The sequence below is a fragment of the Schistocerca cancellata genome, chromosome 4, assembly GCF_023864275.1.
Source record: "Schistocerca cancellata isolate TAMUIC-IGC-003103 chromosome 4, iqSchCanc2.1, whole genome shotgun sequence".
Lineage (NCBI taxonomy): Eukaryota > Metazoa > Arthropoda > Insecta > Orthoptera > Acrididae > Schistocerca > Schistocerca cancellata.
Genome location: NC_064629.1, coordinates 293,538,154 through 293,564,636, shown reverse-complemented (window position 1 = coordinate 293,564,636; position 26,483 = coordinate 293,538,154). Strand labels below are relative to the sequence as shown.

General features: G+C 36.7%; 4 protein-coding genes across 4 annotated transcripts; all 4 read right to left on the bottom strand.

Moving 5' to 3' along the window:
• Positions 1 to 7,610: 7,610 nt before the first annotated feature.
• Positions 7,611 to 7,937, bottom strand: LOC126184149 (uncharacterized). The gene has a single exon (XM_049926518.1). The coding sequence runs from the start codon at positions 7,935 to 7,937 to the stop codon at positions 7,611 to 7,613; it is 327 nt and encodes a 108-aa protein (XP_049782475.1).
• A 3,439-nt stretch (positions 7,938 to 11,376) lies between these two features.
• Positions 11,377 to 12,275, bottom strand: LOC126184148 (uncharacterized). The gene is made up of 2 exons (XM_049926517.1): positions 11,864 to 12,275; positions 11,377 to 11,753 (listed from the first exon to the last, which is right to left on the bottom strand). The coding sequence occupies exons 1-2, from the start codon at positions 12,273 to 12,275 to the stop codon at positions 11,377 to 11,379; spliced, it is 789 nt and encodes a 262-aa protein (XP_049782474.1).
• A 992-nt stretch (positions 12,276 to 13,267) lies between these two features.
• Positions 13,268 to 14,217, bottom strand: LOC126184147 (uncharacterized). Its single transcript, XM_049926516.1, has 2 exons — positions 13,720 to 14,217; positions 13,268 to 13,588 (listed from the first exon to the last, which is right to left on the bottom strand). Exons 1-2 carry the CDS (start codon positions 14,215 to 14,217, stop codon positions 13,268 to 13,270), a joined length of 819 nt encoding a protein of 272 aa, XP_049782473.1.
• Positions 14,218 to 17,422: 3,205 nt separating this feature from the next.
• Positions 17,423 to 18,405, bottom strand: LOC126184146 (uncharacterized). The gene is made up of 2 exons (XM_049926515.1): positions 17,875 to 18,405; positions 17,423 to 17,743 (listed from the first exon to the last, which is right to left on the bottom strand). Exons 1-2 carry the CDS (start codon positions 18,403 to 18,405, stop codon positions 17,423 to 17,425), a joined length of 852 nt encoding a protein of 283 aa, XP_049782472.1.
• Positions 18,406 to 26,483: the final 8,078 nt, after the last annotated feature.

Genomic DNA, 26,483 nt, shown 5'->3' with positions numbered 1-26,483 from the left:
ATATTTGCGTTTTTCCCATATTTGCGTATTTGTCATATTTGCGTTTTTGCCATATTTGCGTTTTCACATATTTGCGTTTTCCCATATTTGCGTTTTTCCCATATTTGCGTTTTTGCCAAATTTGCTTTTTTGCCATATTTGCGTTTTTGCCATATTTGCGATTTTGCCATATTTGCGATTTTGCAATATTTGCGTTTGTGCAATATTTGCGTTTGGCCATATTTTGGTTTTTCCCATATTTGGGTTTTTCCTATATTTGCGTTTTAACCATATTTGCGTTTTTTCCATATTTGCGTTTTTCCCATATTTGCGTTTTTCCCATATTGGCGTTTTCGCCATATGTGCTTGTTTGCCATATTTGCGTTTTTCCCATATTTGCGTTTTTCCCATATTTGCATTTCTCATATATTTCTTGAACCTTTGACTATTTAGACTATGTCCTACCAACCGATTCTTTCCGCTTGTCAAGTTGTACCACAAGTTTATCTTCTCCCTTATTTGCATTTTTCCCATATTTGCATTATTTCCATATATGCGTTTTTCCCCTTTTTGCGTTTTTCCAATATTTGCGTTTTTCCGATATTTGTGTTCTTCCGATATTTGCGTTTTTTCCATATTTGCGTTTTTCCCCTATTTGTGTCTTTCCCATATTTGCGTCTTTCCTTTCTTTGCGTCTTTCCCATATTTGCGTCTTTGCCATATTTGCGTCTTTTCCATATTTGCGTCTTTGCCATATTTGCGTCATTGCCATATTTACTTCTTTGCCATATTTGCGTTTTTCCCATATTTGCGTTTTTCCCATATTTGCGTTTATCCCATATTTGCGTTTTTCCCATATTTGCGTTTTTCCCATATTTGCGTCTTTCCTATCTTTGCGTTTTTGCCATATTTGCGTTTTTGCCATATTTGCGTATTTGCCATATTTGCGTTTTTCCCATCTTTGCGTTTTTCCCATATTTGCTTTTTTCCCATATTTGCGTTTTTCCCATATTTGCGTTTTTCCCATATTTGCGTTTTTCATATATTTCGTGAACCTTTGACTATTCACACTATGTCCTACCAACTGATTCTTTCCTCTTGTCAAGTTGTACCACAAGTTTATCTTCTCCCATATTTGCATTTTTCCCATATTTGCGTTTTTCCCATATTTGCGTTTTTCCCATATTTCCATTTTTACCATATTTGCCTTTTTCCCATATTTGCGTTTTTCCCATATTTGCGTTTTTCCCATATTTGCCTTTTGTCCCATATTTGCGTATTTCCCACATTTGCGTGTTTCCCATATTTGCATGTTTCCCATATTTGCGTCTTTCCAATATTTGCGTCTTTCCCATATTTGCGTCTTTGCCATATTTGCATCTTTGCCATATTTGCGTCTTTGCCATATTTGCGTCTTTTCCATATTTGCGTCTTTGCCATATTTGCGTCTTTGCCATATTTAGGTCTTTGCCATATTTGCGTCTTTGCCATATTTGCGTTTTTCCCATATTTGCGTTTTTCCCATATTTGCGTTTCTCATATATTTAGTGAACCTTTGACTATTCAGACTATGTCATACCAACCGAATCTTTCCTCTTGTCAAGTTGTACCACAAGTTTATCTTCTCCCATATTTGCATTTTTCCCATTTTTGCGTTTTTCCTATATTTGGTTTTTTCTAATATTTGTGGTTTTGCCATATTTTTTTCCCATATTTGCGTTTTTCCCATATTTGCGATTTGTCATATTTGCGATTTGCCATATTTCCATTTTGGCCATATTTCGGTTTTTGCCATATTTGCGTTTTTGCCATATTAGCATTTCTGCCATATTTGCGTTTTGCCATTTTTGTGTTTCTGCCATATTTGCGTCTTTGCCACATTTGCGTTTTTGCCATACTTCCGTTTTGCCTTATTTCCGTTTTTGCCATATTTTCGATTTTGCCATATTTTCGTTTTTGCCATATCTCCACTTTTGCCATATGTCCGTTTTGTCATATTTCCGTTTTTGTCATATTTCCGTTTTTGCCATATTTCCGTTTTTGCCTTATTTGCGTTTTTGCCATATTTGCGTTTTTTCCATATTTGCGTTTTTGCCATATTTGCGTTTTTGCCGTATTTGCGTTTTTGCCATATTTGCGTTTTTGCCATATTTGCGTTTTTGCCATTTTCTCGTTTTTCTCATATTTGCGTTTTTCCCATATTTGCGTTTTTCATATATTTCGTGAACCTTTGAATATTCACACTATGTCTTACCAACCGATTCTTTCCTCTTGTCAATTTGTACCACAAGTTTATCTTTTCCCATATTCGCGTTTTTCCCATATTTGGGTTTTTCCCATAGTTGCGTTTTTGCCATATTTGCGTATTTTCCATATTTGCGTTTTTGTCATATTTTCGTTTTTGCCATATTTGCGTTTTAGCCATATTTGCATCTTTGCCATATTTGCGTCTTTGCCATATTTGCGTCTTTGCCATATTTGAGTTTTTGCCATATTTGCATTTTTGCCATATTTGCGTTTTTGCCATATTTGGGTTTTTGCCATATTTGGGTTTTTGCCATATTTGCGTTTTTCCCATATTTGCGTTTTTCCCATATTTGCGTCTTTGCCATATTTGCGTCTTTGCCATATTTGCGTCTTTGCCATATTTGCGTCTTTGCCATATTTGCGTCTTTGCCATATTTGCGTCTTTGACATATTTGCGTCTTAGCAATATTTGCGATTTTCCCATATTTGCGTTTTTCCCATATTTGCGTTTTTCCCATATTTCCGTTTTTGCCATATTTGCGATTTTGCCATATTTGCGTCTTTCCCATATTTGCGTGTTTGCCATATTTGCGTATTTGCCATAATTGCGTTTTTCCCATATTTGCGTTTTTCCCATATTTGCGTTTTTCCCATATTTGCTTTTTTCACATATTTGCGTTTTTCCCATATTTGCCTTTTGTCCCATATTTGCGTGTTTCCCATATTTGCGTCTTTCCAATATTTGCGTCTTTCCTATATTTGCGTTTTTCCCTTATTTGCGTCTTTCCCATATGTGCGTTTTTGCCATATTTGCGTATTTGCCATATTTGCGTTTTTCCCATATTTGCGTTTTTCCCATATTTGCGTTTTTCCCATATTTGCGTTTCTCATATATTTCGTGAACCTTGAACTATTCAGACTATGTCCTACCAACCGATTCTTTCCTCTTGTCAAGTTGTACCACAAGTTTATTTTCTCCCATATTTGCATTTACCCATAATGGCGGTTTTCCAATAATTACGGTTTTGCCAAATTTTTTTCCCATATTTGCGTTTTTCCCATATTTGTGATTTGTCATATTTGCGATTTGCCATATTTGCGTTTTTGCCATATTTGCATATTTTGCCATAATTGTGTTTCTGCCATATTTGCGTTTTTGCCATATTTGCGGTATTGCCATATTTGCGTCTTTGCCATATTTGCGTTTTTGCCATATTTGCATTTTTGCCATATTTGCGTTCTTGCCATATTTGGGTTTTTGCCATATTTGGGTTTTTGCCATATTTGGTTTTTTCCCATATTTGCGTTTTTCCCATATTTGCGTATTTGTCATATTTGCGTTTTTGCCATATTTGCGTTTTCACATATTTGCGTTTTCCCATATTTGCGTTTTTCCCATATTTGCGTTTTTGCCAAATTTGCTTTTTTGCCATATTTGCGTTTTTGCCATATTTGCGATTTTGCCATATTTGCGATTTTGCAATATTTGCGTTTGTGCAATATTTGCGTTTGGCCATATTTTGGTTTTTCCCATATTTGGGTTTTTCCTATATTTGCGTTTTAACCATATTTGCGTTTTTTCCATATTTGCGTTTTTCCCATATTTGCGTTTTTCCCATATTGGCGTTTTCGCCATATGTGCTTGTTTGCCATATTTGCGTTTTTCCCATATTTGCGTTTTTCCCATATTTGCATTTCTCATATATTTCTTGAACCTTTGACTATTTAGACTATGTCCTACCAACCGATTCTTTCCGCTTGTCAAGTTGTACCACAAGTTTATCTTCTCCCTTATTTGCATTTTTCCCATATTTGCATTATTTCCATATATGCGTTTTTCCCCTTTTTGCGTTTTTCCAATATTTGCGTTTTTCCGATATTTGTGTTCTTCCGATATTTGCGTTTTTTCCATATTTGCGTTTTTCCCCTATTTGTGTCTTTCCCATATTTGCGTCTTTCCTTTCTTTGCGTCTTTCCCATATTTGCGTCTTTGCCATATTTGCGTCTTTTCCATATTTGCGTCTTTGCCATATTTGCGTCATTGCCATATTTACTTCTTTGCCATATTTGCGTTTTTCCCATATTTGCGTTTTTCCCATATTTGCGTTTATCCCATATTTGCGTTTTTCCCATATTTGCGTTTTTCCCATATTTGCGTCTTTCCTATCTTTGCGTTTTTGCCATATTTGCGTTTTTGCCATATTTGCGTATTTGCCATATTTGCGTTTTTCCCATCTTTGCGTTTTTCCCATATTTGCTTTTTTCCCATATTTGCGTTTTTCCCATATTTGCGTTTTTCCCATATTTGCGTTTTTCATATATTTCGTGAACCTTTGACTATTCACACTATGTCCTACCAACTGATTCTTTCCTCTTGTCAAGTTGTACCACAAGTTTATCTTCTCCCATATTTGCATTTTTCCCATATTTGCGTTTTTCCCATATTTGCGTTTTTCCCATATTTCCATTTTTACCATATTTGCCTTTTTCCCATATTTGCGTTTTTCCCATATTTGCGTTTTTCCCATATTTGCCTTTTGTCCCATATTTGCGTATTTCCCACATTTGCGTGTTTCCCATATTTGCATGTTTCCCATATTTGCGTCTTTCCAATATTTGCGTCTTTCCCATATTTGCGTCTTTGCCATATTTGCATCTTTGCCATATTTGCGTCTTTGCCATATTTGCGTCTTTTCCATATTTGCGTCTTTGCCATATTTGCGTCTTTGCCATATTTAGGTCTTTGCCATATTTGCGTCTTTGCCATATTTGCGTTTTTCCCATATTTGCGTTTTTCCCATATTTGCGTTTCTCATATATTTAGTGAACCTTTGACTATTCAGACTATGTCATACCAACCGAATCTTTCCTCTTGTCAAGTTGTACCACAAGTTTATCTTCTCCCATATTTGCATTTTTCCCATTTTTGCGTTTTTCCTATATTTGGTTTTTTCTAATATTTGTGGTTTTGCCATATTTTTTTCCCATATTTGCGTTTTTCCCATATTTGCGATTTGTCATATTTGCGATTTGCCATATTTCCATTTTGGCCATATTTCGGTTTTTGCCATATTTGCGTTTTTGCCATATTAGCATTTCTGCCATATTTGCGTTTTGCCATTTTTGTGTTTCTGCCATATTTGCGTCTTTGCCACATTTGCGTTTTTGCCATACTTCCGTTTTGCCTTATTTCCGTTTTTGCCATATTTTCGATTTTGCCATATTTTCGTTTTTGCCATATCTCCACTTTTGCCATATGTCCGTTTTGTCATATTTCCGTTTTTGTCATATTTCCGTTTTTGCCATATTTCCGTTTTTGCCTTATTTGCGTTTTTGCCATATTTGCGTTTTTTCCATATTTGCGTTTTTGCCATATTTGCGTTTTTACCATATTTGTGTTTTTGCCGTATTTGCGTTTTTGCCATATTTGCGTTTTTGCCATATTTGCGTTTTTGCCATTTTCTCGTTTTTCTCATATTTGCGTTTTTCCCATATTTGCGTTTTTCATATATTTCGTGAACCTTTGAATATTCACACTATGTCTTACCAACCGATTCTTTCCTCTTGTCAATTTGTACCACAAGTTTATCTTTTCCCATATTCGCGTTTTTCCCATATTTGGGTTTTTCCCATAGTTGCGTTTTTGCCATATTTGCGTATTTTCCATATTTGCGTTTTTGTCATATTTTCGTTTTTGCCATATTTGCGTTTTAGCCATATTTGCATCTTTGCCATATTTGCGTCTTTGCCATATTTGCGTCTTTGCCATATTTGAGTTTTTGCCATATTTGCATTTTTGCCATATTTGCAATTTCCCATATTTGCGTTTTCCCCATATTTGCGTTTCTCCCATATTTGCGTTTTTCCCATATTTGCGTTTATCCCATATTTGCGTTTTTGCCATATTTGCTTTTTTGCCATATTTGCGTTTTTGCCATATTTGCGATTATGCCATATTTGCGATTTTGCAATATTTGCGTTTCTGCAATATTTGCGTTTGGCCATATTTTGGTTTTCTCATATTTGGGTTATTCCTATATTTGCGTTTTAACCATATATGCGTTTTTTCTTTTTTTGCGTTTTTCCCACATTTGCGTTTTTCCCATATTGGCGTTTTTGCCATATTTGCTTGTTTGCCATATTTGCGTTTTTCCCATATTTGCGTTTTTCCCATATTTGCATTTCTCATATATTTCTTGAACCATTGACTATTCAGACTATGTCCTACCAACCGATTCTTTCCGCTTGTCAAGTTGTACCACAAGTTTATCTTCTCTCAGATTTGCATTTTTCCCATATTTGCGTTCTTCCCATATTTGCATTTTCCCCATATTTGCGTTTTCCCCATATTTGCATTTTCCCCATATTTGCGTATTTCCCATATTTGCGTCTTTCCCATATTTGCGTCTTTCCTATTTTTGCGTCTTTCCCATATTTGCGTCTTTGCCATATTTGCGTCTTTGCCATATTTGCGTCTTTGCCATATTTGCGTTTTTCCCATATTTGCGTTTTTCCCATATTTGCGTTTTTCCCATATTTGCGTTTTTCCCATATATGCGTTTTTGCCATATTTGCGTTTTTCCCATATTTGCGTCTTTGCCATATTTGCGTCTTTGCCATATTTGCGTCTCTTCCATATTTGCGTCTTTGCCATATTTGCGATTTTGCCATATTTGCGTCTTTCACATATTTGCTTTTTTGCCATATTTGCGAATTTGCCATATTTGCGTATTTCCCATATTTGCGTTTTTCCCATATTTGCGTTTTTCCCATATATGCGTTTTTGCCATATTTGCGTTTTTCCCATATTTGCGTCTTTGCCATATTTGCGTCTTTGCCATATTTGCGTCCCTTCCATATTTGCGTCTTTGCCACATTTGCGTTTTTCACATATTTGCGTTTTTCCCATATTTGCGTTTTTCCCATATTTGCGTTTTCCCATATTTTTGCGTTTTCCCTTAATTGGGTTTTTCCCATATTTGCGTTTTTCCCATATTTCCGTTCTTCCATATTTGCGTTCGTCCCATATTTGCATTCTTCCCATATTTGCGTTCTTCCCATATTTAGGTTCTTCCCATAATTGCGTTCTTCTCATAATTGCGTTCTTCCCATAATTGCGTTCTCCCCGTATTTGCGTTCTTCCCGTATTTGCGTTTTTCCCATATTTGCGTTCTTCCCATATTTGCGTTTTTCCCATATTTGCGTTTTTCCCATAATTGCGTTTTTCCCTATTTGCGTTTTTCCCATATTTGCATTTCTCATATATTTCGTGAACCTTTGACTATTCAGACTATGTCCTACCAACCGATTGTTTCCTCTTGTGAAGTTGTACCACAAGTTTATCTTCTCCCATTTTTGCGTTTTTTCCCATATTTTCGTTTTTATCATATTTTCGTTTTTCCCATATTTGCGTTCTTCCCATATTTGCGTTTTTTCCCATATTTGCGTTTTTCCCATATTTGCGTTTTTGCCATATTTGCGTTTTCCCCATATTTGCGTTTTCCCCATATTTGCGTTTTCCCCATATTTGCGTTTTCCCCATATTTGCGTTTTCCCCATATTTGCATTTTCCCTATAATAGTGTTTTCCCCATATTTGCGTTTTCCCCATATTTGCGTTTTCTCATATTTGCGTTTTCCCCATATTTGCGTTTTTCCCATATTTGCGTTCTTCCCATATTTGCGTTTTTCCCATATTTGCGTTTTTCCCATATTTGCGTTTTACCCATATTTGCGTTTCTCGTATATTTCGTGAACCTTTGACTCTTCAGACTATGTCCTACCAACCGATTCTCTCCTTTTGTCAAGTTGTATCACAAGTTTATGTTCTCCCATATTTGCATTTTTCCCATATTTGCGTTTTTCCCATATTTGCGTTTTCCCCATATTTGCGTTTTTCCCATATTTGCGATTTTCCCATATTTGCGTTTTTCCTATATTTGCGTTTCTCATATAATTCGTGAACCTTTGACTATTCAGACTATGTCCTACCAACCGATTCTTTCCGCTTGTGAAGTTGTACCTCAAGTTTATCTTCTCCCATTTTAGCCTTTTTCCCATATTTTCGTTTTTTCATATTTTCTTATTTCCCATATTTGCGTTCTTCCCATATTTGCGTTTTTTCCCATATTTGCGTTTTTCCCATATTTGCGTTTTTCCCATATTTGCGTTTTTCCCATATTTGCGTTTTTCCCATATTTGCGTTCTTCCCATATTTGCGTTTTTCCCATATTTGCGTTTTTCCCATATTTGCGTTTTACCCATATTTGCGTTTCTCGTATATTTCGTGAACCTTTGACTCTTCAGACTATGTCCTACCAACCGATTCTCTCCTTTTGTCAAGTTGTGTCACAAGTTTATGTTCTCCCATATTTGCATTTTTCGCATATTTGCGATTTTCCCATGTTTACGTTTTCCCATAATTGCGTTTTTGCCATATTTTCGTTTTTGCCATGTTTGCGTTTTTGCCATATTTGCGTTTTTCCCATATTTGCGTTTTTCCCATAGTTGCATTTTTACCATTTTCGCATTTTTGCCATATTTGCCTTTTTGCCATATTTGCTTCTTTGCCATATTTGCGTTTTTGCCATATTTGTCTTTTTGCCATATTTGCGTTTTTGCCATATTTGCCTTTTTTGCCATTTTTGCGATTTTGCCATTTTTGCGATTGTGCCATATTTGCTTTTTTGCCATATTTGCGATTTTGCCATATTTGCGATTTTGCCATATTTGCGTTTTTCCCATATTTGCTTTTTTCCCATATTTGCGTTTTTCCCATATTTGCGTTTTCCCATATTTGCGTTTCTCATATATTTCGTGATCCTTTGACTATTCAGACTATGTCCTACCAACCGATCCTTTCCTCTTGTCAAGTTGTACCACAAGTTTATCTTCTCCCATATTTGCATTTTCCCATATTTGCTTTTTTCCCATATTTGCGTTTTTCCCATTTTTGCGTTTTTTCAATATTTGCGTTTTTCCAATATTTGAATTTTTTCAATATTTCCGTTTTTCCCATATTTGCGTTTTTCCCATATTTGCGTTTTTCCCATATTTGCGTTTTTCCCATATTTACATTTTTCCCATATTTGCGTGTTTCCCATATTTGCGTTTTTCCCATATTTGTGTTTTTCCCATATTTGTGTTCTTCCCATATTTGCGTCCTTCCCATATTTGCTTTTTTCCCATATTTGCGTTTTTCCCATATATGCGTTTTTCCCATATCTGCGTTTTTCCCATACTTGCGTTTTTCTTATATTTGCGTTTTTCCCGTATTTGCGTTTTTCCCATATTTGCGTTTTTCCCTTATTTGCGTTTATCCCATATTTGCGTATTTCCCATATTCGCGTTTTTGTCATATTCCCGTTTTTGCCATATTCCCGTTTTAGCCATATTCTCGTTTTTGCCATATTCGAGTTTTTGCCATATTCGCGTTTTTACCATTTTCGCGTTTTTGCCATATTCGCGTTTTTGCCATATTCGAGTTTTTGCCATATTCGCGTTTTTGCCATTTTTGCGATTTTGCCATTTTTGCGATTGTGCCATATTTGCCTTTTTGCCATATTTCCTTTTTTGCCATATTTGCTTTTTTGATATATTTGCTTTTTTGCCATATTTGCATTTTTGCCATATTTGCTTTTTTCCCATATTCGCGATTTTGCCATATTCGCGTTTTTGCCATATTCGAGTTTTTGCCATATTCGCGTTTTTACCATTTTCGCGTTTTTGCCATATTCGCGTTTTTGCCATATTTGCGTTTTTGCTATATTCGAGTTTTTCCCATATTCGCGTTTTTCCCATATTCGCGTTTTCCCCATATTCACGTTTTTCCCATTTTCGCGTTTTTCCCATATTCGAGTTTTTCCCATATTCGCGTTTTTCCCATATTCGCGTATATCCCATATTCGCGTTTTTCCCATAATTGCGTTTTTCCCATATTTGCGTTTTTTCCATATTTGCGTTTTTCCCATATTTGCGTTTGTCCAATGTTTGCGTTTTTCCCATATTTGCGTTTTTACCATATTTGCGATATTCCCATATTTGCGTTTTTCCCATAATTGCGTTTTTCCCATATTTGCGATTTGTCATATTTGCGATTTGCCATAATTGTGTTTCTGCCATTTTTGCGTTTTTGTCATATTTGCGTTGTTGCCATATTTGCGTTTCTGCCATATATGTGTGTCTCTGCCATATTTGCATCTTTGCCATTTTTCCATTCTTGCCATATTTCCGTTATTGCCTTATTTCCGTTTTTGCCATATTTTCGTTTTTGGCATATTTTCTCTTTTGCCATATTTCCGTTTTTGCCATATTACCGATTTTGCCTTATTTCCGTTTTTGCTATATTTGTGTTTTTGCTATATTTGCGTTTTTGCCATATTTGCGTTTTTGCCATACTTGCGTTTTTGCCATATTTGGGTTTTGCAATATTTGCGTTTTCCCCATATTTGCGACTTTCCCATATTTGCGTTTTTCCCATATTTTCGTTTTTCCAATGTTTGCGTTTTTCCCATATTTGCGTTTTTACCATATTTGCGATTCTCACATATTTGCGTTTTTCCCATATTTGCGTTTTTCCCATATTTCCGTTTTTGCCATGTTTGCGTTTTTGCCATATTTGCGTTTTTCCCATATTTGCGTTTTTTCCCATATTTGCGTTTTTGCCATATTTGCGTTTTTGCCATATTTGCGTTTTTGCCATATTCGCGTTTTTGCAATATTCGCGTTTTTGCCATATTTGCTTCATGCCATATTTGCGTTTTTGCCATATTTGCTTTTTTGCCATATTTGCGTTTTTGCCATATTTGCGATTTTGCCATATTTGCGATTTTGCCACATTTGCGTTTTTGCCATATTTGCGTTTGGTCATATTTTGGTTTTTTCCCACATTTGGGTTTTTCCTATATTTCCTTTTTAACCATATTTGCGTTTTAACCATATTTGCGTTTTTCCCATATTTGCGTTTTTCCCATATTTGCGTTTTTCCCATATTTGTGTTTTCCCCATATTTGCGTTTTCCCCATATTTGCGTCTTTCCCATATTTGCGTCTTTGCCATATTTGCGTCTTTGCCATATTTGCGTCTTTGCCATATTTGCGTCTTTGCCATATTTGCGTCTTTGCCATATTTGCGTCTTTGACATATTTGCGTCTTAGCAATATTTGCGTTTTTCCCATATTTGCGTTTTTGCCATAACTGCGTTTTTCCTATATTTGCGTTTTTCCATATTTGCGTTTTTCCCATATTTGCGTTTTTCCCATATTTTTGCGTTTTTCCCATATTTGCGTTTCTCCCATATTTTTGCGTTTTTCCCATATTTGCGTTTTTCCCATATTTGCGTTTTTCCCATATTTGCGTTTTTCGCATACTTGCGTTTTTCCCATATTTGCGTTCTTCCCATACTTGCGTTCTTCCCGTACTTGCGTTCTTCCCATATTTGCGTTCTTCCCATATTTGCGTTCTTCCCATAATTGCGTTCTTCCCATAATTGCGATCTTCCCATAAATCCGTTCTTCCGATATTTGCGTTCTTCCCATATTGGCGTTTTACCCATATTTGCATTTCTCATATATTTCGTGAACCTTTGACTATTCAGACTATGTCCTACCAACCGATTCTTTCCTCTTGTGAAGTTGTACCACAAGTTAATCTATTCCCATTTTTCGTTTTTCCCATATTTTCGTTTTTCCCATATTTGCGTTTTTCCCATATTTGCGTTTTTGCCATATTTGCGATTTTGCCATATTTGCGTCTTTCCCATATTTGCGTTTTTGCCATATTTGCGTATTTGCCATAATTGCGTTTTTCCCATATTTGCGTTTTTCCCATATTTGCGTTTTTCCCATATTTGCTTTTTTCACATATTTGCGTTTTTCCCATATTTGCCTTTTGTCCCATATTTGCGTGTTTCCCATATTTGCGTCTTTCCAATATTTGCGTCTTTCCTATATTTGCGTTTTTCCCATATTTGCGTCTTTCCCATATGTGCGTTTTTGCCATATTTGCGTATTTGCCATATTTGCGTTTTTCCCATATTTGCGTTTTTCCCATATTTGCGTTTTTCCCATATTTGCGTTTCTCGTATATTTCGTGAACCTTTAACTATTCAGACTATGTCCTACCAACCGATTCTTTCCTCTTGTCAAGTTGTACCACAAGTTTATTTTCTCCCATATTTGCATTTTCCCATAATGGCGGTTTTCCAATAATTACGGTTTTGCCAAATTTTTTTCCCATATTTGCGTTTTTCCCATATTTGTGATTTGTCATATTTGCGATTTGCCATATTTGCGTTTTTGCCATATTTGCATATTTTGCCATAATTGTGTTTCTGCCATATTTGCGTTTTTGCCATATTTGCGGTATTGCCATATTTGCGTCTTTGCCATATTTGCGTTTTTGCCATATTTGCATTTTTGCCATATTTGCATTCTTGCCATATTTGGGTTTTTGCCATATTTGGGTTTTTGCCATATTTGGTTTTTTCCCATATTTGCGTTTTTCCCATATTTGCGTATTTGTCATATTTGCGTTTTTGCCATATTTGCGTTTTCACATATTTGCGTTTTCCCATATTTGCGTTTCTCCCATATTTGCGTTTTTCCCATATTTGCGTTTTTCCCATATTTGCGTTTTTGCCAAATTTGCTTTTTTGCCATATTTGAGTTTTTGCCATATTTGCGATTTTGCCATATTTGCGATTTTGCAATATTTGCGTTTCTGCAATATTTGCGTTTGGCCATATTTTGGTTTTTCCCATATTTGGGTTTTTCCTATATTTGCGTTTTAACCATATTTGCGTTTTTTCCATATTTGCGTTTTTCCCATATTTGCGTTTTTCCCATATTGGCGTTTTTGCCATATGTGCTTGTTTGCCATATTTGCGTTTTTCCCATATTTGCGTTTTTCCCATATTTGCATTTCTCATATATTTCTTGAACCTTTGACTATTTAGACTATGTCCTACCAACCGATTCTTTCCGCTTGTCAAGTTGTACCACAAGTTTATCTTCTCCCTTATTTGCATTTTTCCCATATTTGCGTTATTTCCATATATGCGTTTTTCCCCTTTTTGCGTTTTTCCAATATTTGCGTTTTTCCGATATTTGTGTTCTTCCGATATTTGCGTTTTTTCCATATTTGCGTTTTTCCCCTATTTGTGTCTTTCCCATATTTGCGTCTTTCCTTTCTTTGCGTCTTTCCCATATTTGCGTCTTTGCCATATTTGCGTCTTTTCCATATTTGCGTCTTTGCCATATTTGCGTCATTGCCATATTTACTTCTTTGCCATATTTGCGTTTTTGCCATATTTGCGTATTTGCCATATTTGCGTTTTTCCCATCTTTGCGTTTTTCCCATATTTGCTTTTTTCCCATATTTGCGTTTTTCCCATATTTGCGTTTTTCCCATATTTACGTTTTTCATATATTTCGTGAACCTTTGACTATTCACACTATGTCCTACCAACTGATTCTTTCCTCTTGTCAAGTTGTACCACAAGTTTATCTTCTCCCATTTTTGCATTTTTCCCATATTTGCGTTTTTCCCATATTTGCGTTTTTCTCATATTTGCATTTTTACCATATTTGCCTTTTTCCCATATTTGCGTTTTTCCCATATTTGCGTTTTTCCCATATTTGCCTTTTGTCCCATATTTGCGTATTTCCCACATTTGCGTGTTTCCCATATTTGCATGTTTCCCATATTTGCGTCTTTCCAATATTTGCGTCTTTCCCATATTTGCGTCTTTGCTATATTTGCATCTTTGCCATATTTGCGTCTTTGCCATATTTGCGTCTTTTCCGTATTTGCGTCTTTGCCATATTTGCGTCTTTGCCATATTTAGGTCTTTGCCATATTTGCGTTTTCGCCATATTTGCGTTTTTCCCATATTTGTGTTTGTGCCATATTTGCTTTTTTGCCATATTTGCGTTTTTGGCTCATTTGCGTTTTTGCCATATTTGCGTTTTTGCCATATTTGCGTTTTTGCCATATTTGCGTTTTGCCCGTATTTGCGTTTTTGCCATATTTGCGTTTTTCCTGTATTTGCATTTTAACCATATTTGCGTTTTTCCCATATTATGCGTTTTTCCCATATCTGCGTTTTTCCAATATTTGCGTATTTCCCATATTTGCGTTTTTCCCATTTTTGCGTCGTTTCCATATTTGCGTCTTTCCCATATTTGCGTCTTTCCCATATTTGCGTCTTTCCCAAATTTGCGTCTTTCCCATATTTGAGTCTTTCCCATATTTGCGTCTTTCCCATATTTGCGTCCTTCCCATATTTGCGTCTTTCCCATATTTGCGTCTTTCCCATATTTGCGGTTTTGCCATATTTGCGTCTTTGCCATATTTGTGTTTTTCCCATATTTGCGTTTTTCCCATATTTGCGTTTCTCATATATTTAGTGAACCTTTGACTATTCAGACTATGTCATACCAACCGAATCTTTCCTCTTGTCAAGTTGTACCACAAGTTTATCTTCTCCCATATTTGCATTTTTCCCATTTTTGCGTTTTTCCTATATTTGCTTTTTTCTAATATTTGTGGTTTTGCCATATTTTTTTCCCATATTTGCGTTTTTCCCATATTTGCGATTTGTCATATTTGCGATTTGCCATATTTCCATTTTGGCCATATTTCGGTTTTTGCCATATTTGCGTTTTTGCCATATTAGCATTTCTGCCATATTTGCGTTTTTGCCATATTTGTGTTTCTGCCATATTTGCGTCTTTGCCACATTTGCGTTTTTGCCATACTTCCGTTTTGCCTTATTTCCGTTTTTGCCATATTTTCGTTTTTGCCATATTTTCGTTTTTGCCATATCTCCATTTTTGCCATATGTCCGTTTTTGTCATATTTCCGTTTTTGTCATATTTCCGTTTTTGCCATATTTCCGTTTTTGCCTTATTTGCGTTTTTGCCATATTTGCGTTTTTTCCATATTTGCGTTTTTGCCATATTTGCGTTTTTACCATATTTGTGTTTTTGCCGTATTTGCGTTTTTGCCATATTTGCGTTTTTGCCATATTTGCGTTTTTGCCATATTCTCGTTTTTCTCATATTTGCGTTTTTCCCATATTTGCGTTTTTCATATATTTCGTGAACCTTTGAATATTCACACTATGTCTTACCAACCGATTCTTTCCTCTTGTCAATTTGTACCACAAGTTTATCTTTTCCCATATTCGCGTTTTTCCCATATTTGGGTTTTTCCCATAGTTGCGTTTTTGCCATATTTGCGTATTTTCCATATTTGCGTTTTTGTCATATTTTCGTTTTTGCCATATTTGCGTTTTAGCCATATTTGCATCTTTGCCATATTTGCGTCTTTGCCATATTTGCGTCTTTGCCATATTTGAGTTTTTGCCATATTTGCATTTTTGCCATATTTGCGTTTTTGCCATATTTGGGTTTTTGCCATATTTGGGTTTTTGCCATATTTGCGTTTTTCCCATATTTGCGTTTTTCCCATATTTGCGTTTTTGCCATATTTGCGTTTTTGCCATATTTGCAATTTCCAATATTTGCGTTTTTCCCATATTTGCGTTTCTCCCATATTTGCGTTTTTCCCATATTTGCGTTTATCCCATATTTGCGTTTTTGCCATATTTGCTTTTTTGCCATATTTGCGTTTTTGCCATATTTGCGATTATGCCATATTTGCGATTTTGCAATATTTGCGTTTCTGCAATATTTGCGTTTGGCCATATTTTGGTTTTCTCATATTTGGGTTATTCCTATATTTGCGTTTTAACCATATTTGCGTTTTTTCTTTTTTTGCGTTTTTCCCACATTTGCGTTTTTCCCATATTGGCGTTTTTGCCATATTTGCTTGTTTGCCATATTTGCGTTTTTCCCATATTTGCGTTTTTCCCATATTTGCATTTCTCATATATTTCTTGAACCATTGACTATTCAGACTATGTCCTACCAACCGATTCTTTCCGCTTGTCAAGTTGTACCACAAGTTTATCTTCTCTCAGATTTGCATTTTTCCCATATTTGCGTTCTTCCCATATTTGCATTTTCCCCATATTTGCGTTTTCCCCATATTTGCATTTTCCCCATATTTGCGTATTTCCCATATTTGCGTCTTTCCAATATTTGCGTCTTTCCTATATTTGCGTTTTTCCCATATTTGCGTCTTTCCCATATGTGCGTTTTTGCCATATTTGCGTATTTGCCATATTTGCGTTTTTCCCATATTTGCGTTTTTCCCATATTTGCGTTTTTCCCATATTTGCGTTTCTCGTATATTTCGTGAACCTTTAACTATTCAGACTATGTCCTACCAACCGATTCTTTCCTCTTGTCAAGTTGTACCACAAGTTTATTTTCTCCCATATTTGCATTTTCCCATAATGGCGGTTTTCCAATAATTACGGTTTTGCCAAATTTTTTTCCCATATTTGCGTTTTTCCCATATTTGTGATTTGTCATATTTGCGATTTGCCATATTTGCGTTTTTGCCATATTTGCATATTTTGCCATAATTGTGTTTCTGCCATATTTGCGTTTTTGCCATATTTGCGGTATTGCCATATTTGCGTCTTTGCCATATTTGCGTTTTTGCCATATTTGCATTTTTGCCATATTTGCGTTCTTGCCATATTTGGGTTTTTGCCATATTTGGGTTTTTGCCATATTTGCGTTTTTCCCATATTTGCGTATTTGTCATATTTGCGTTTTTGCCATATTTGCGTTTTCACATATTTGCGTTTTCCCATATTTGCGTTTCTCCCATATTTGCGTTTTTCCCATATTTGCGTTTTTCCCATATTTGCGTTTTTGCCAAATTTGCTTTTTTGCCATATTTGCGTTTTTGCCATATTTCCGATTTTGCCATATTTGCGATTTTGCAATATTTGCGTTTCTGCAATATTTGCGTTTGGCCATATTTTGGTTTTTCCCATATTTGGGTTTTTCCTATATTTGCGTTTTAACCATATTTGCGTTTTTTCCATATTTGCGTTTTTCCCATATTTGCGTTTTTCCCATATTGGCGTTTTTGCCATATGTGCTTGTTTGCCATATTTGCGTTTTTCCCATATTTGCGTTTTTCCCATATTTGCATTTCTCATATATTTCTTGAACCTTTGACTATTTAGACTATGTCCTACCAACCGATTCTTTCCGCTTGTCAAGTTGTACCACAAGTTTATCTTCTCCCTTATTTGCATTTTTCCCATATTTGCGTTATTTCCATATATGCGTTTTTCCCCTTTTTGCGTTTTTCCAATATTTGCGTTTTTCCGATATTTGTGTTCTTCCGATATTTGCGTTTTTTCCATATTTGCGTTTTTCCCCTATTTGTGTCTTTCCCATATTTGCGTCTTTCCTTTCTTTGCGTCTTTCCCATATTTGCGTCTTTGCCATATTTGCGTCTTTTCCATATTTGCGTCTTTGCCATATTTGCGTCATTGCCATATTTACTTCTTTGCCATATTTGCGTTTTTGCCATATTTGCGTATTTGCCATATTTGCGTTTTTCCCATCTTTGCGTTTTTCCCATATTTGCTTTTTTCCCATATTTGCGTTTTTCCCATATTTGCGTTTTTCCCATAATTGCGTTTTTCATATATTTCGTGAACCTTTGACTATTCACACTATGTCCTACCAACTGATTCTTTCCTCTTGTCAAGTTGTACCACAAGTTTATCTTCTCCCATATTTGCATTTTTCCCATATTTGCGTTTTTCCCATATTTGCGTTTTTCCCATATTTGCATTTTTACCATATTTGCCTTTTTCCCATATTTGCGTTTTTCCCATATTTGCGTTTTTCCCATATTTGCCTTTTGTCCCATATTTGCGTATTTCCCACATTTGCGTGTTTCCCATATTTGCATGTTTCCCATATTTGCGTCTTTCCAATATTTGCGTCTTTCCCATATTTGCGTCTTTGCCATATTTGCATCTTTGCCATATTTGCGTCTTTGCCATATTTGCGTCTTTTCCGTATTTGCGTCTTTGCCATATTTGCGTCTTTGCCATATTTAGGTCTTTGCCATATTTGCGTTTTCGCCATATTTGCGTTTTTCCCATATTTGTGTTTGTGCCATATTTGCTTTTTTGCCATATTTGCGTTTTTGGCTCATTTGCGTTTTTCCCATCTTTGCGTTTTTCCCATATTTGCTTTTTCCCATATTTGCGTTTTTCCCATATTTGCGTTTTTCCCATATTTGCGTTTTTCATATATTTCGTGAACCTTTGACTATTCACACTATGTCCTACCAACTGATTCTTTCCTCTTGTCAAGTTGTACCACAAGTTTATCTTCTCCCATATTTGCATTTTTCCCATTTTTGCGTTTTTCCTATATTTGCTTTTTTCTAATATTTGTGGTTTTGCCATATTTTTTTCCCATATTTGCGTTTTTCCCATATTTGCGATTTGTCATATTTGCGATTTGCCATATTTCCATTTTGGCCATATTTCGGTTTTTGCCATATTTGCGTTTTTGCCATATTAGCATTTCTGCCATATTTGCGTTTTTGCCATATTTGTGTTTCTGCCATATTTGCGTCTTTGCCACATTTGCGTTTTTGCCATACTTCCGTTTTGCCTTATTTCCGTTTTTGCCATATTTTCGTTTTTGCCATATTTTCGTTTTTGCCATATCTCCATTTTTGCCATATGTCCGTTTTTGTCATATTTCCGTTTTTGTCATATTTCCGTTTTTGCCATATTTCCGTTTTTGCCTTATTTGCGTTTTTGCCATATTTGCGTTTTTTCCATATTTGCGTTTTTGCCATATTTGCGTTTTTACCATATTTGTGTTTTTGCCGTATTTGCGTTTTTGCCATATTTGCGTTTTTGCCATATTTGCGTTTTTGCCATATTCTCGTTTTTCTCATATTTGCGTTTTTCCCATATTTGCGTTTTTCATATATTTCGTGAACCTTTGAATATTCACACTATGTCTTACCAACCGATTCTTTCCTCTTGTCAATTTGTACCACAAGTTTATCTTTTCCCATATTCGCGTTTTTCCCATATTTGGGTTTTTCCCATAGTTGCGTTTTTGCCATATTTGCGTATTTTCCATATTTGCGTTTTTGCCATATTTTCGTTTTTGCCATATTTGCGTTTTAGCCATATTTGCATCTTTGCCATATTTGCGTCTTTGCCATATTTGCGTCTTTGCCATATTTGAGTTTTTGCCATATTTGCATTTTTGCCATATTTGCGTTTTTGCCATATTTGGGTTTTTGCCATATTTGCGTTTTTCCCATATTTGCGTTTTTCCCATATTTGCGTTTTTGCCAGATTTGCGTTTTTGCCATATTTGCAATTTCCCATATTTGCGTTTTTCCCATATTTGCGTTTCTCCCATATTTGCGTTTTTCCCATATTTGCGTTTATCCCATATTTGCGTTTTTGCCATATTTGCTTTTTTGCCATATTTGCGTTTTTGCCATATTTGCGATTATGCCATATTTGCGATTTTGCAATATTTGCGTTTCTGCAATATTTGCGTTTGGCCATATTTTGGTTTTCTCATATTTGGGTTATTCCTATATTTGCGTTTTAACCATATTTGCGTTTTTTCTTTTTTTGCGTTTTTCCCACATTTGCGTTTTTCCCATATTGGCGTTTTTGCCATATTTGCTTGTTTGCCATATTTGCGTTGTTCCCATATTTGCGTTTTTCCCATATTTGCATTTCTCATATATTTCTTGAACCATTGACTATTCAGACTATGTCCTACCAACCGATTCTTTCCGCTTGTCAAGTTGTACCACAAGTTTATCTTCTCTCAGATTTGCATGTTTCCCATATTTGCGTTCTTCCCATATTTGCATTTTCCACATATTTGCGTTTTCCCCATATTTGCATTTTCCCCATATTTGCGTATTTCCCATATTTGCGTCTTTCCAATATTAGCGTCTTTCCTATTTTTGCGTCTTTCCCATATTTGCGTCTTTGCCATATTTGCGTCTTTGCCATATTTGCGTCTTTGCCATATTTGCGTTTTTCCCATATTTGCGTTTTTCCCATATTTGCGTTTTTCCCATATTTGCGTTTTTCCCATATATGCGTTTTTGCCATATTTGCGATTTCCCATATTTGCGTCTTTGCCATATTTGCGTCTTTGCCATATTTGCGTCTCTTCCATATTTGCGTCTTTGCCATATTTGCGATTTTGCCATATTTGCGTCTTTCACATATTTGCGTTTTTGCCATATTTGCGAATTTGCCATATTTGCGTATTTCCCGTATTTGCGTTTTTCCCATATTTGCGTTTCCCATATATGCGTTTTTGCCATATTTGCGTTTTTCCCATATTTGTGTCTTTGCCATATTTGCGTCTTTGCCATATTTGCGTCTCTTCCATATTTGCGTCTTTGCCATATTTGCGACTTTGCCATAATTGCGTCTTTCACATATTTGCGTTTTTCCCATATTTTCGTTTTTCCCATATTTTAGATTTCCCATATTTGCATTTTTTCCCATTTTTGCGTTTTTCCCATATTTGCGTTTTTCCCATATTTGCGTTTTTCCCATATTTGCGTTTTTCATATATATCGTGAACCTTTGACTATTCAGACTATGTCCTACCAACCGATTCTTTCCTCTTGTCAAGTTGTACCACAAGTTTACCTTTTCCCATATTTGCGTTTTTCCCATATTTGCGTTTTTGCCATATTTGCGTTTTCGCCATATTTGCGTTTTTCCCATATTTGTGTTTGTGCCATATTTGCTTTTTTGCCATACTTGCGTTTTTGCCATATTTGCGTTTTTGCCATATTTGCGTTTTTGCCATATTTGCGTTTTTGCCATATTTGCGTTTTTCCCGTATTTGCGATTTTGCCATATTTGCGTTTTTCCTGTATTTGCGTTTTAACCATATTTGCGTTTTTCCCATATTATGCGTTTTTCCCATATTTGCGTTTTTCCAATATTTGCGTATTTCCCATATTTGCGTTTTTCCCATATTTGCGTCGTTCCCATATTTGCGACTTCCCCATATTTGCGTCTTTCCCATATTTGCATATTTCCCATATTTGCGTTTTTCCCATATTTGCGTCTTTCCCATATTTGCGTATTATCTTCTCCCATATTTGCATTTTTCCCATTTTTGCGTTTTTCCCATATTTGCTTTTTTCCAATTTTGAGGTTTTGCCATATTTTTTTCCCATATTTGCGTTTTTCCCATATTTCCGATTTGTCATATTTGCGATTTGACATATTTCCATTTTTGCTATATTTCGGTTTTTGCCATATTTACGTATTTGCCATATTAGCATTTCTGCCATATTTGCGTTTTTGCCATATTTGAGTTTCTGCCATATTTGCGTCTTTGCCACATTTGCGTTTTTGCCAATCTTCCGTTTTGCCTTATTTCCGTTTTTGCCATATTTTCGTTTTTGCCATATTTTCGTTTTTGCCATATCTCCATTTTTGACATATGTCCGTTTTCGTCATATTTCCGTTTTTGTCATATTTCCGTTTTTACCACATTTGCGTTTTTGCCGTATTTGCGTTTTTGCCATATTCGCGTTTTTCCCATATTTGCGTTTATCCCATATTTGCGTTTTTCATATTTTTCGTGAACCTTTGAATATTCACACTATGTCCTACCAACCGATTCTTTCCTCTTGTCAAGTTGTACCACAAGTTAATCTTTTCCCATATTCGCGTTTTTCCCATATTTGGGTTTTTCCAATATTTGCGTTTTTGCCATATTTGTGATGTTGCCATATTTGCGTTTTTGCCATATTTGCGTTTTTGCCATATTTGCGTTTTTGCCATATTTGCGTTTTTCCCGCAATTGCGTTTTTGCCATATTTGAGTTTTTCCTGTGTTTGCGTTTTAACCATATTTGCATCTTTCCCAAATTTGCATCTTTCCCATATTTGAGTCTTTCCCATATTTGAGTCTTTCCCATATTTGCGTCTTTCCCCATATTTGCGTCTTTCCCATATTTGCGTCTTTCCCATATTTGCGTCTTTCCCATTTTTGCGTCTTTCCCATATTTGCGGTTTTGACATATTTGCGTTTTTCCCATATTTGCGTTTTTCCCATATTTGCGTTTCTCATATATTTCGTGAAGCTTTGACTATTCAGACTATGTCCTACCAACCGAATCTTTCCTCTTGTCAAGTTGTACCACAAGTTTATCTTCTCCCATATTTGCATTTTTCCCATATTTGCGTTTTTCCCATATTTGCGTTTTTCCCATATTTGCGTTTTTCCCATATTTGCCTTTTGTCCCATATTTGCGTATTTCCCATATTTGCGTGTTTCCCATATTTGCGTGTTTCCCATATTTGCGTGTTTGCCATATTTGCGTCTTTCCAATATTTGCATCTTTGCCATATTTGCGTCTTTGCCATATTTGCATCTTTGCCATATTTGCATCTTTGCCATATTTGCGTCTTTTCCATATTTGCGTCTTTGCCATATTTGCGTCTTTGCCATATTTAGGTCTTTGCCATATTTGTGTTTTTGCCATTTTTGCGTTTTTGCCATTTTTGCGTTTTTGCAATATTTGCGTTTTTCCCATATTAGTGTTTGTGCCATATTTGCTTTTTTGCCATATTTGCGTTTTTGCCATATTTGCGTTTTTGCCATATTTGCGTTTTTCCCATATTTGCGTTTCTCATATATTTCGTGAACCTTTGACTATTCAGACTATGTCCTACCAACCGAATCTTTCCTCTTGTCAAGTTGTACCACAAGTTTATCTTCTCCCATATTTGCATTTTTCCCATATTTGTGTTTCTCCCATATTTGCGTTTTTCCCATTTTTGCGTTTTTCCAATATTTACGTTTTTCCAATGTTTGCGTTTTTCCAATGTTCGCATTTTTCCAATATTTGCGTTTTTCCAATATTTGCGTTTTTTTAATATTTGAGTTTTTCCGATATATGCGTTGTTCCCATATATGCGTTTTTCCCATATATGCGTTTTTTCCATATTTGCGTTTTTCCCATATTTGCGTTTTTGCCATAGTTGCGTTTTTGCCATATTTGCGTTTTTGCCATATTTGCGTTTTTGCAATATTTTCGTTTTTGCCATATTGAGAGGTGGCATGAGCCCCCTCTCATATTTCTATCTTACGATTCTCCTCTCTAATTGCATGCGGTGGAAAGTTGCTATTCCTTCACACGCGGACTTCCCACGCAGCGTCTCTCGTCACCCAGGTGGTCCGGTGACAGGCGGGCTCTGCTGATCTGGAAAGCTTTAAGCCGACGGGTGTGAGGAAGTCGAGTGAATGCTTTGCAGACACCGACATTGTCAAGAGGCACGCCCGCCGAGCCTGAAGTTGCGGCTGGGCTAGAGGTTCCGTTACTTCGCAGAAACTTAGCGAAAACACTTTCTGGCGGGCTACCAGCGAGGCGTGGGAATGACTTGTGTACCCAGGCAGCTGTGGCGGGAAAATTCCCGCACTTTCTGCAAAATAGTAACTGTGATTGGCTTGCTCAGGGCATAGCTCCGTGACGTAGCAAGATCGGCGCCGAAATTGGCGCCAAGAATCTCCATTGTTGGAATGGTAGTATTCCGGCAATGGAGTGGAATTTTCCGCCGGTTTTCGAGTTGCGGAGTGGAACGTTTAACCACGGCCACGGCGGGAATGTTCTGTGTTCGGTTTTTGTACGGGTGCTCTTGTAAGTAGTCTGCTCTCGCCTCTCGGTCGGAGTTTCAGTGAGGCGTAGTGAAAACTTGGAGGTCATGTCGTACGGCGCACACATCACTGTCGTCAATAGCGGCGAGCAGCGAGACATCTCAACATAACAGGAATTATGTAAGAGTATTGTATAAGGTAAACAAAAAAATAAATAAATAAAATAGATAAATAAATAAATAAAAGGGAAAGTACGTTATACTAGGATAAGTTAAACTGTAGGATTAACAATTACTAGATTAATATTGTGGGGGTTTTCTACCACAAGTGTGGCGCGCGCCTGTTGGGATGCTATTTTTCAGGTCATCAAATCACAGACCCGAGATGGAGGGACGACCGGCGAGCGAAGTTGCATGTTCTTTATAGCTCAGTAAAACTTAGACCTGTGTAACAACATAATTTAATTAAAAGACATTGAATGTAGATCGTTGGCAAATGGTAGTTAATACTTGAGCATGTCTACTGTTGATGTATATAATTAATAGTAATATTAGTGCGGGCCCGCACATTTAGTTCTTCATCCAATATAGCGTCACACACCATGTACAATAGTGATCTCTCTACACAAATTGTAAGTAGGCTGTTTAGATTTTTATATGGGTAATGCCACGTAGCGCTCCATATGAAAATCACTGGCTGTGCTGTGTGCAGTATGTGGCTAGTTTGCATTGTTGCCTGCCATTGTTGTCATGAACTGCTATAGCTGGATGTGAACAGCGCATAGCGTTGCGCAGTTGGAGGTGAGCCGCCAGCAGTGGTGGATGTGGGGAGAGAGATGGCGGAGTTTTGATAATCTGTAGGACTGGATGTCAATTATGAATATTAAGGTAAATACATTGTTTGATCTCTATTAATATCTTTCATTTGCTAACTATCCCTATCAGTAGTTAGTGCCTTCTGTGGTTTGAATCTTTTATTTAGCTGGCAGTAGTGGCGCTCGCTGTATTGCAGTAGTTCGAGTAACGAAGATTTTTGGAGGTAAGTGATTTCTGAAAGGTATAGTTTAATGTTACTCAGGGCCATTCTTTTGCAGGGATTTTTGATAGTCAGATTGCGTTGCGCTAAAATTATTGTGTGCCAGGTTAAGCACAGTCTTGTATAAGTTGTTCTAAGGGGACGTTTCAAAATATCAAGATAAATTATTTCCATTTTTTGTTATGATAGCTACAGATAAATAACTATAAAATTAAAATTACAGTGTCTGAAATGACAGACCATCAATGTATCGTTATGTAAATTTATTATAACATAGAAGGTCATGGGGAAAAGTTAGGCAGAGGATTTTTGTAAGAATTGTGCAGAGGACGGGGATTGTGGCATTGCAGAGGCCAGCCGGAGGTCATCGGCTACCTGCAGGAGGAGAGCGTCGGCGCGCTACCTGACGTGAGGGGCGCGAGGGCGTCCGGTCCTACAAGCTGACAGTCACCGGGCCGTGTACCTGAGGGATTAGGCGGGATCCTCGCCGGGCCACAAGCGAAAGTGAGGCTGGCCGTTGACACTGACACGCGACCCACGCGCGACAGCCCGTTAGCTCTCCGGACGCGGCGGCCGTTTGGAGGGATTCCCTGCGGCAGGCCACGTTGTCGTGAGTACACGAAGAAGATCACATATCGTGTCAGAACCTGCGCCTCATGTGCCTCAGGACAGAAAGGGACACTATATACTCACCTGTTTGGGTTTTTACAACTCACTAGCATAGGCCGATCTGCATACACAAAGCAGTATCGCGCCACACTAACAAATGTATGGCCTCATTTCTAACTTATCCTCTCTATTAGAGAGCAGTTTTAGCAATCGTCGCTCCTAGTTCGATCCTGTATGGATGACCTCACACACTTGTGGAGTCACTCCACGTGCCATCATCCCTCGTCGAACTGCAATATTGGGAAACGTAAAGTACAGTCCAGCGAGAGAAGAGACCTAGACTAGTGATGTATCCCAACAAGTAGACCTCAGAGACAATTAATCGACGTGAGGAGGGCCTATCACTGTGTCTTCCTACTGTACTGCTGTGATCATATGCGTGGGTCTGACTACAATCTCAACAGCGTACTGCAGACACTCCAGCACTCCCTATTGCTGTTGCAACAACGTAGCAACAACACCTGACGTTTAGCCCTATGTGATGTCAGTACTGTGGCCACATCCCAAAAGCCCCCCTCCAATGCTCAAGACATGGAACCACGTGCATCAATGCATATGACTCAACATGCCAACCCCCTCAGAGAAACTAATGAATTTCTGAAGTGCTTCGAACATTTCTAACAATGTGATTTAGTGCCTCATTCTCAGCACAGTCGTGAACAGTGTGCAATGTCCACGCACAACTTAATGTCCCATGAACCTTGTTTTTTTAAATTTCTTTCTCTAGTGTTGTTTTTGTAATGTATGTGATACCTTGTATGTGTTTGTTTTACACTGTAATTCTTATTACAAATTACTGTATTGTTCTCCACACCATTTTTTTTATCTTGTATTTATTGTTGAGTGTATGGAAACAGTGTGCCTGAAGTCCCCATAAACTGAAGCAGATACCACCACTGTCATTGTGAATGGATCATCAGTTCAGGGAACATTTTGTAAAGGTTATTCTTGCTGCAGGGAGACAGAATGAATCGGAGGTTGTA

Bases quoted from the DNA above. Each gene is read 5' to 3' on its own strand.
- LOC126184149 (XM_049926518.1), bottom strand. From the start codon at position 7,937: ATGGGAAAAACGCAAATATGGGAAAAACGCAAATATGGGAAGAACGCA.
- LOC126184148 (XM_049926517.1), bottom strand. From the start codon at position 12,275: ATGGGAAAAACGCAAATATGGGAAAAACGCAAATATGGCAAATACGCA. The intron at 11,754-11,863 runs GTACAACTTCAC...CAATATGGGAAG, and splicing joins TGGGAATAGATTAACTTGTG to AACGCAAATATCGGAAGAAC.
- LOC126184147 (XM_049926516.1), bottom strand. From the start codon at position 14,217: ATGGCAAAAACGCAAATATGGCAAAAACGCAAATATGGCAAAAACGCA. The intron at 13,589-13,719 runs GTACAACTTGAC...ATGGGAAAAAAG, and splicing joins TGGGAGAAGATAAACTTGTG to CAAATATGGGAAAAACGCAA.
- LOC126184146 (XM_049926515.1), bottom strand. From the start codon at position 18,405: ATGGGAAAAACGCAAATATGGGAAAAACGCAAATATGGGAAAAAGCAA. The intron at 17,744-17,874 runs GTACAACTTGAC...ATGGGAAAAAAG, and splicing joins TGGGAGAAGATAAACTTGTG to CAAATATGGGAAAAACGCAA.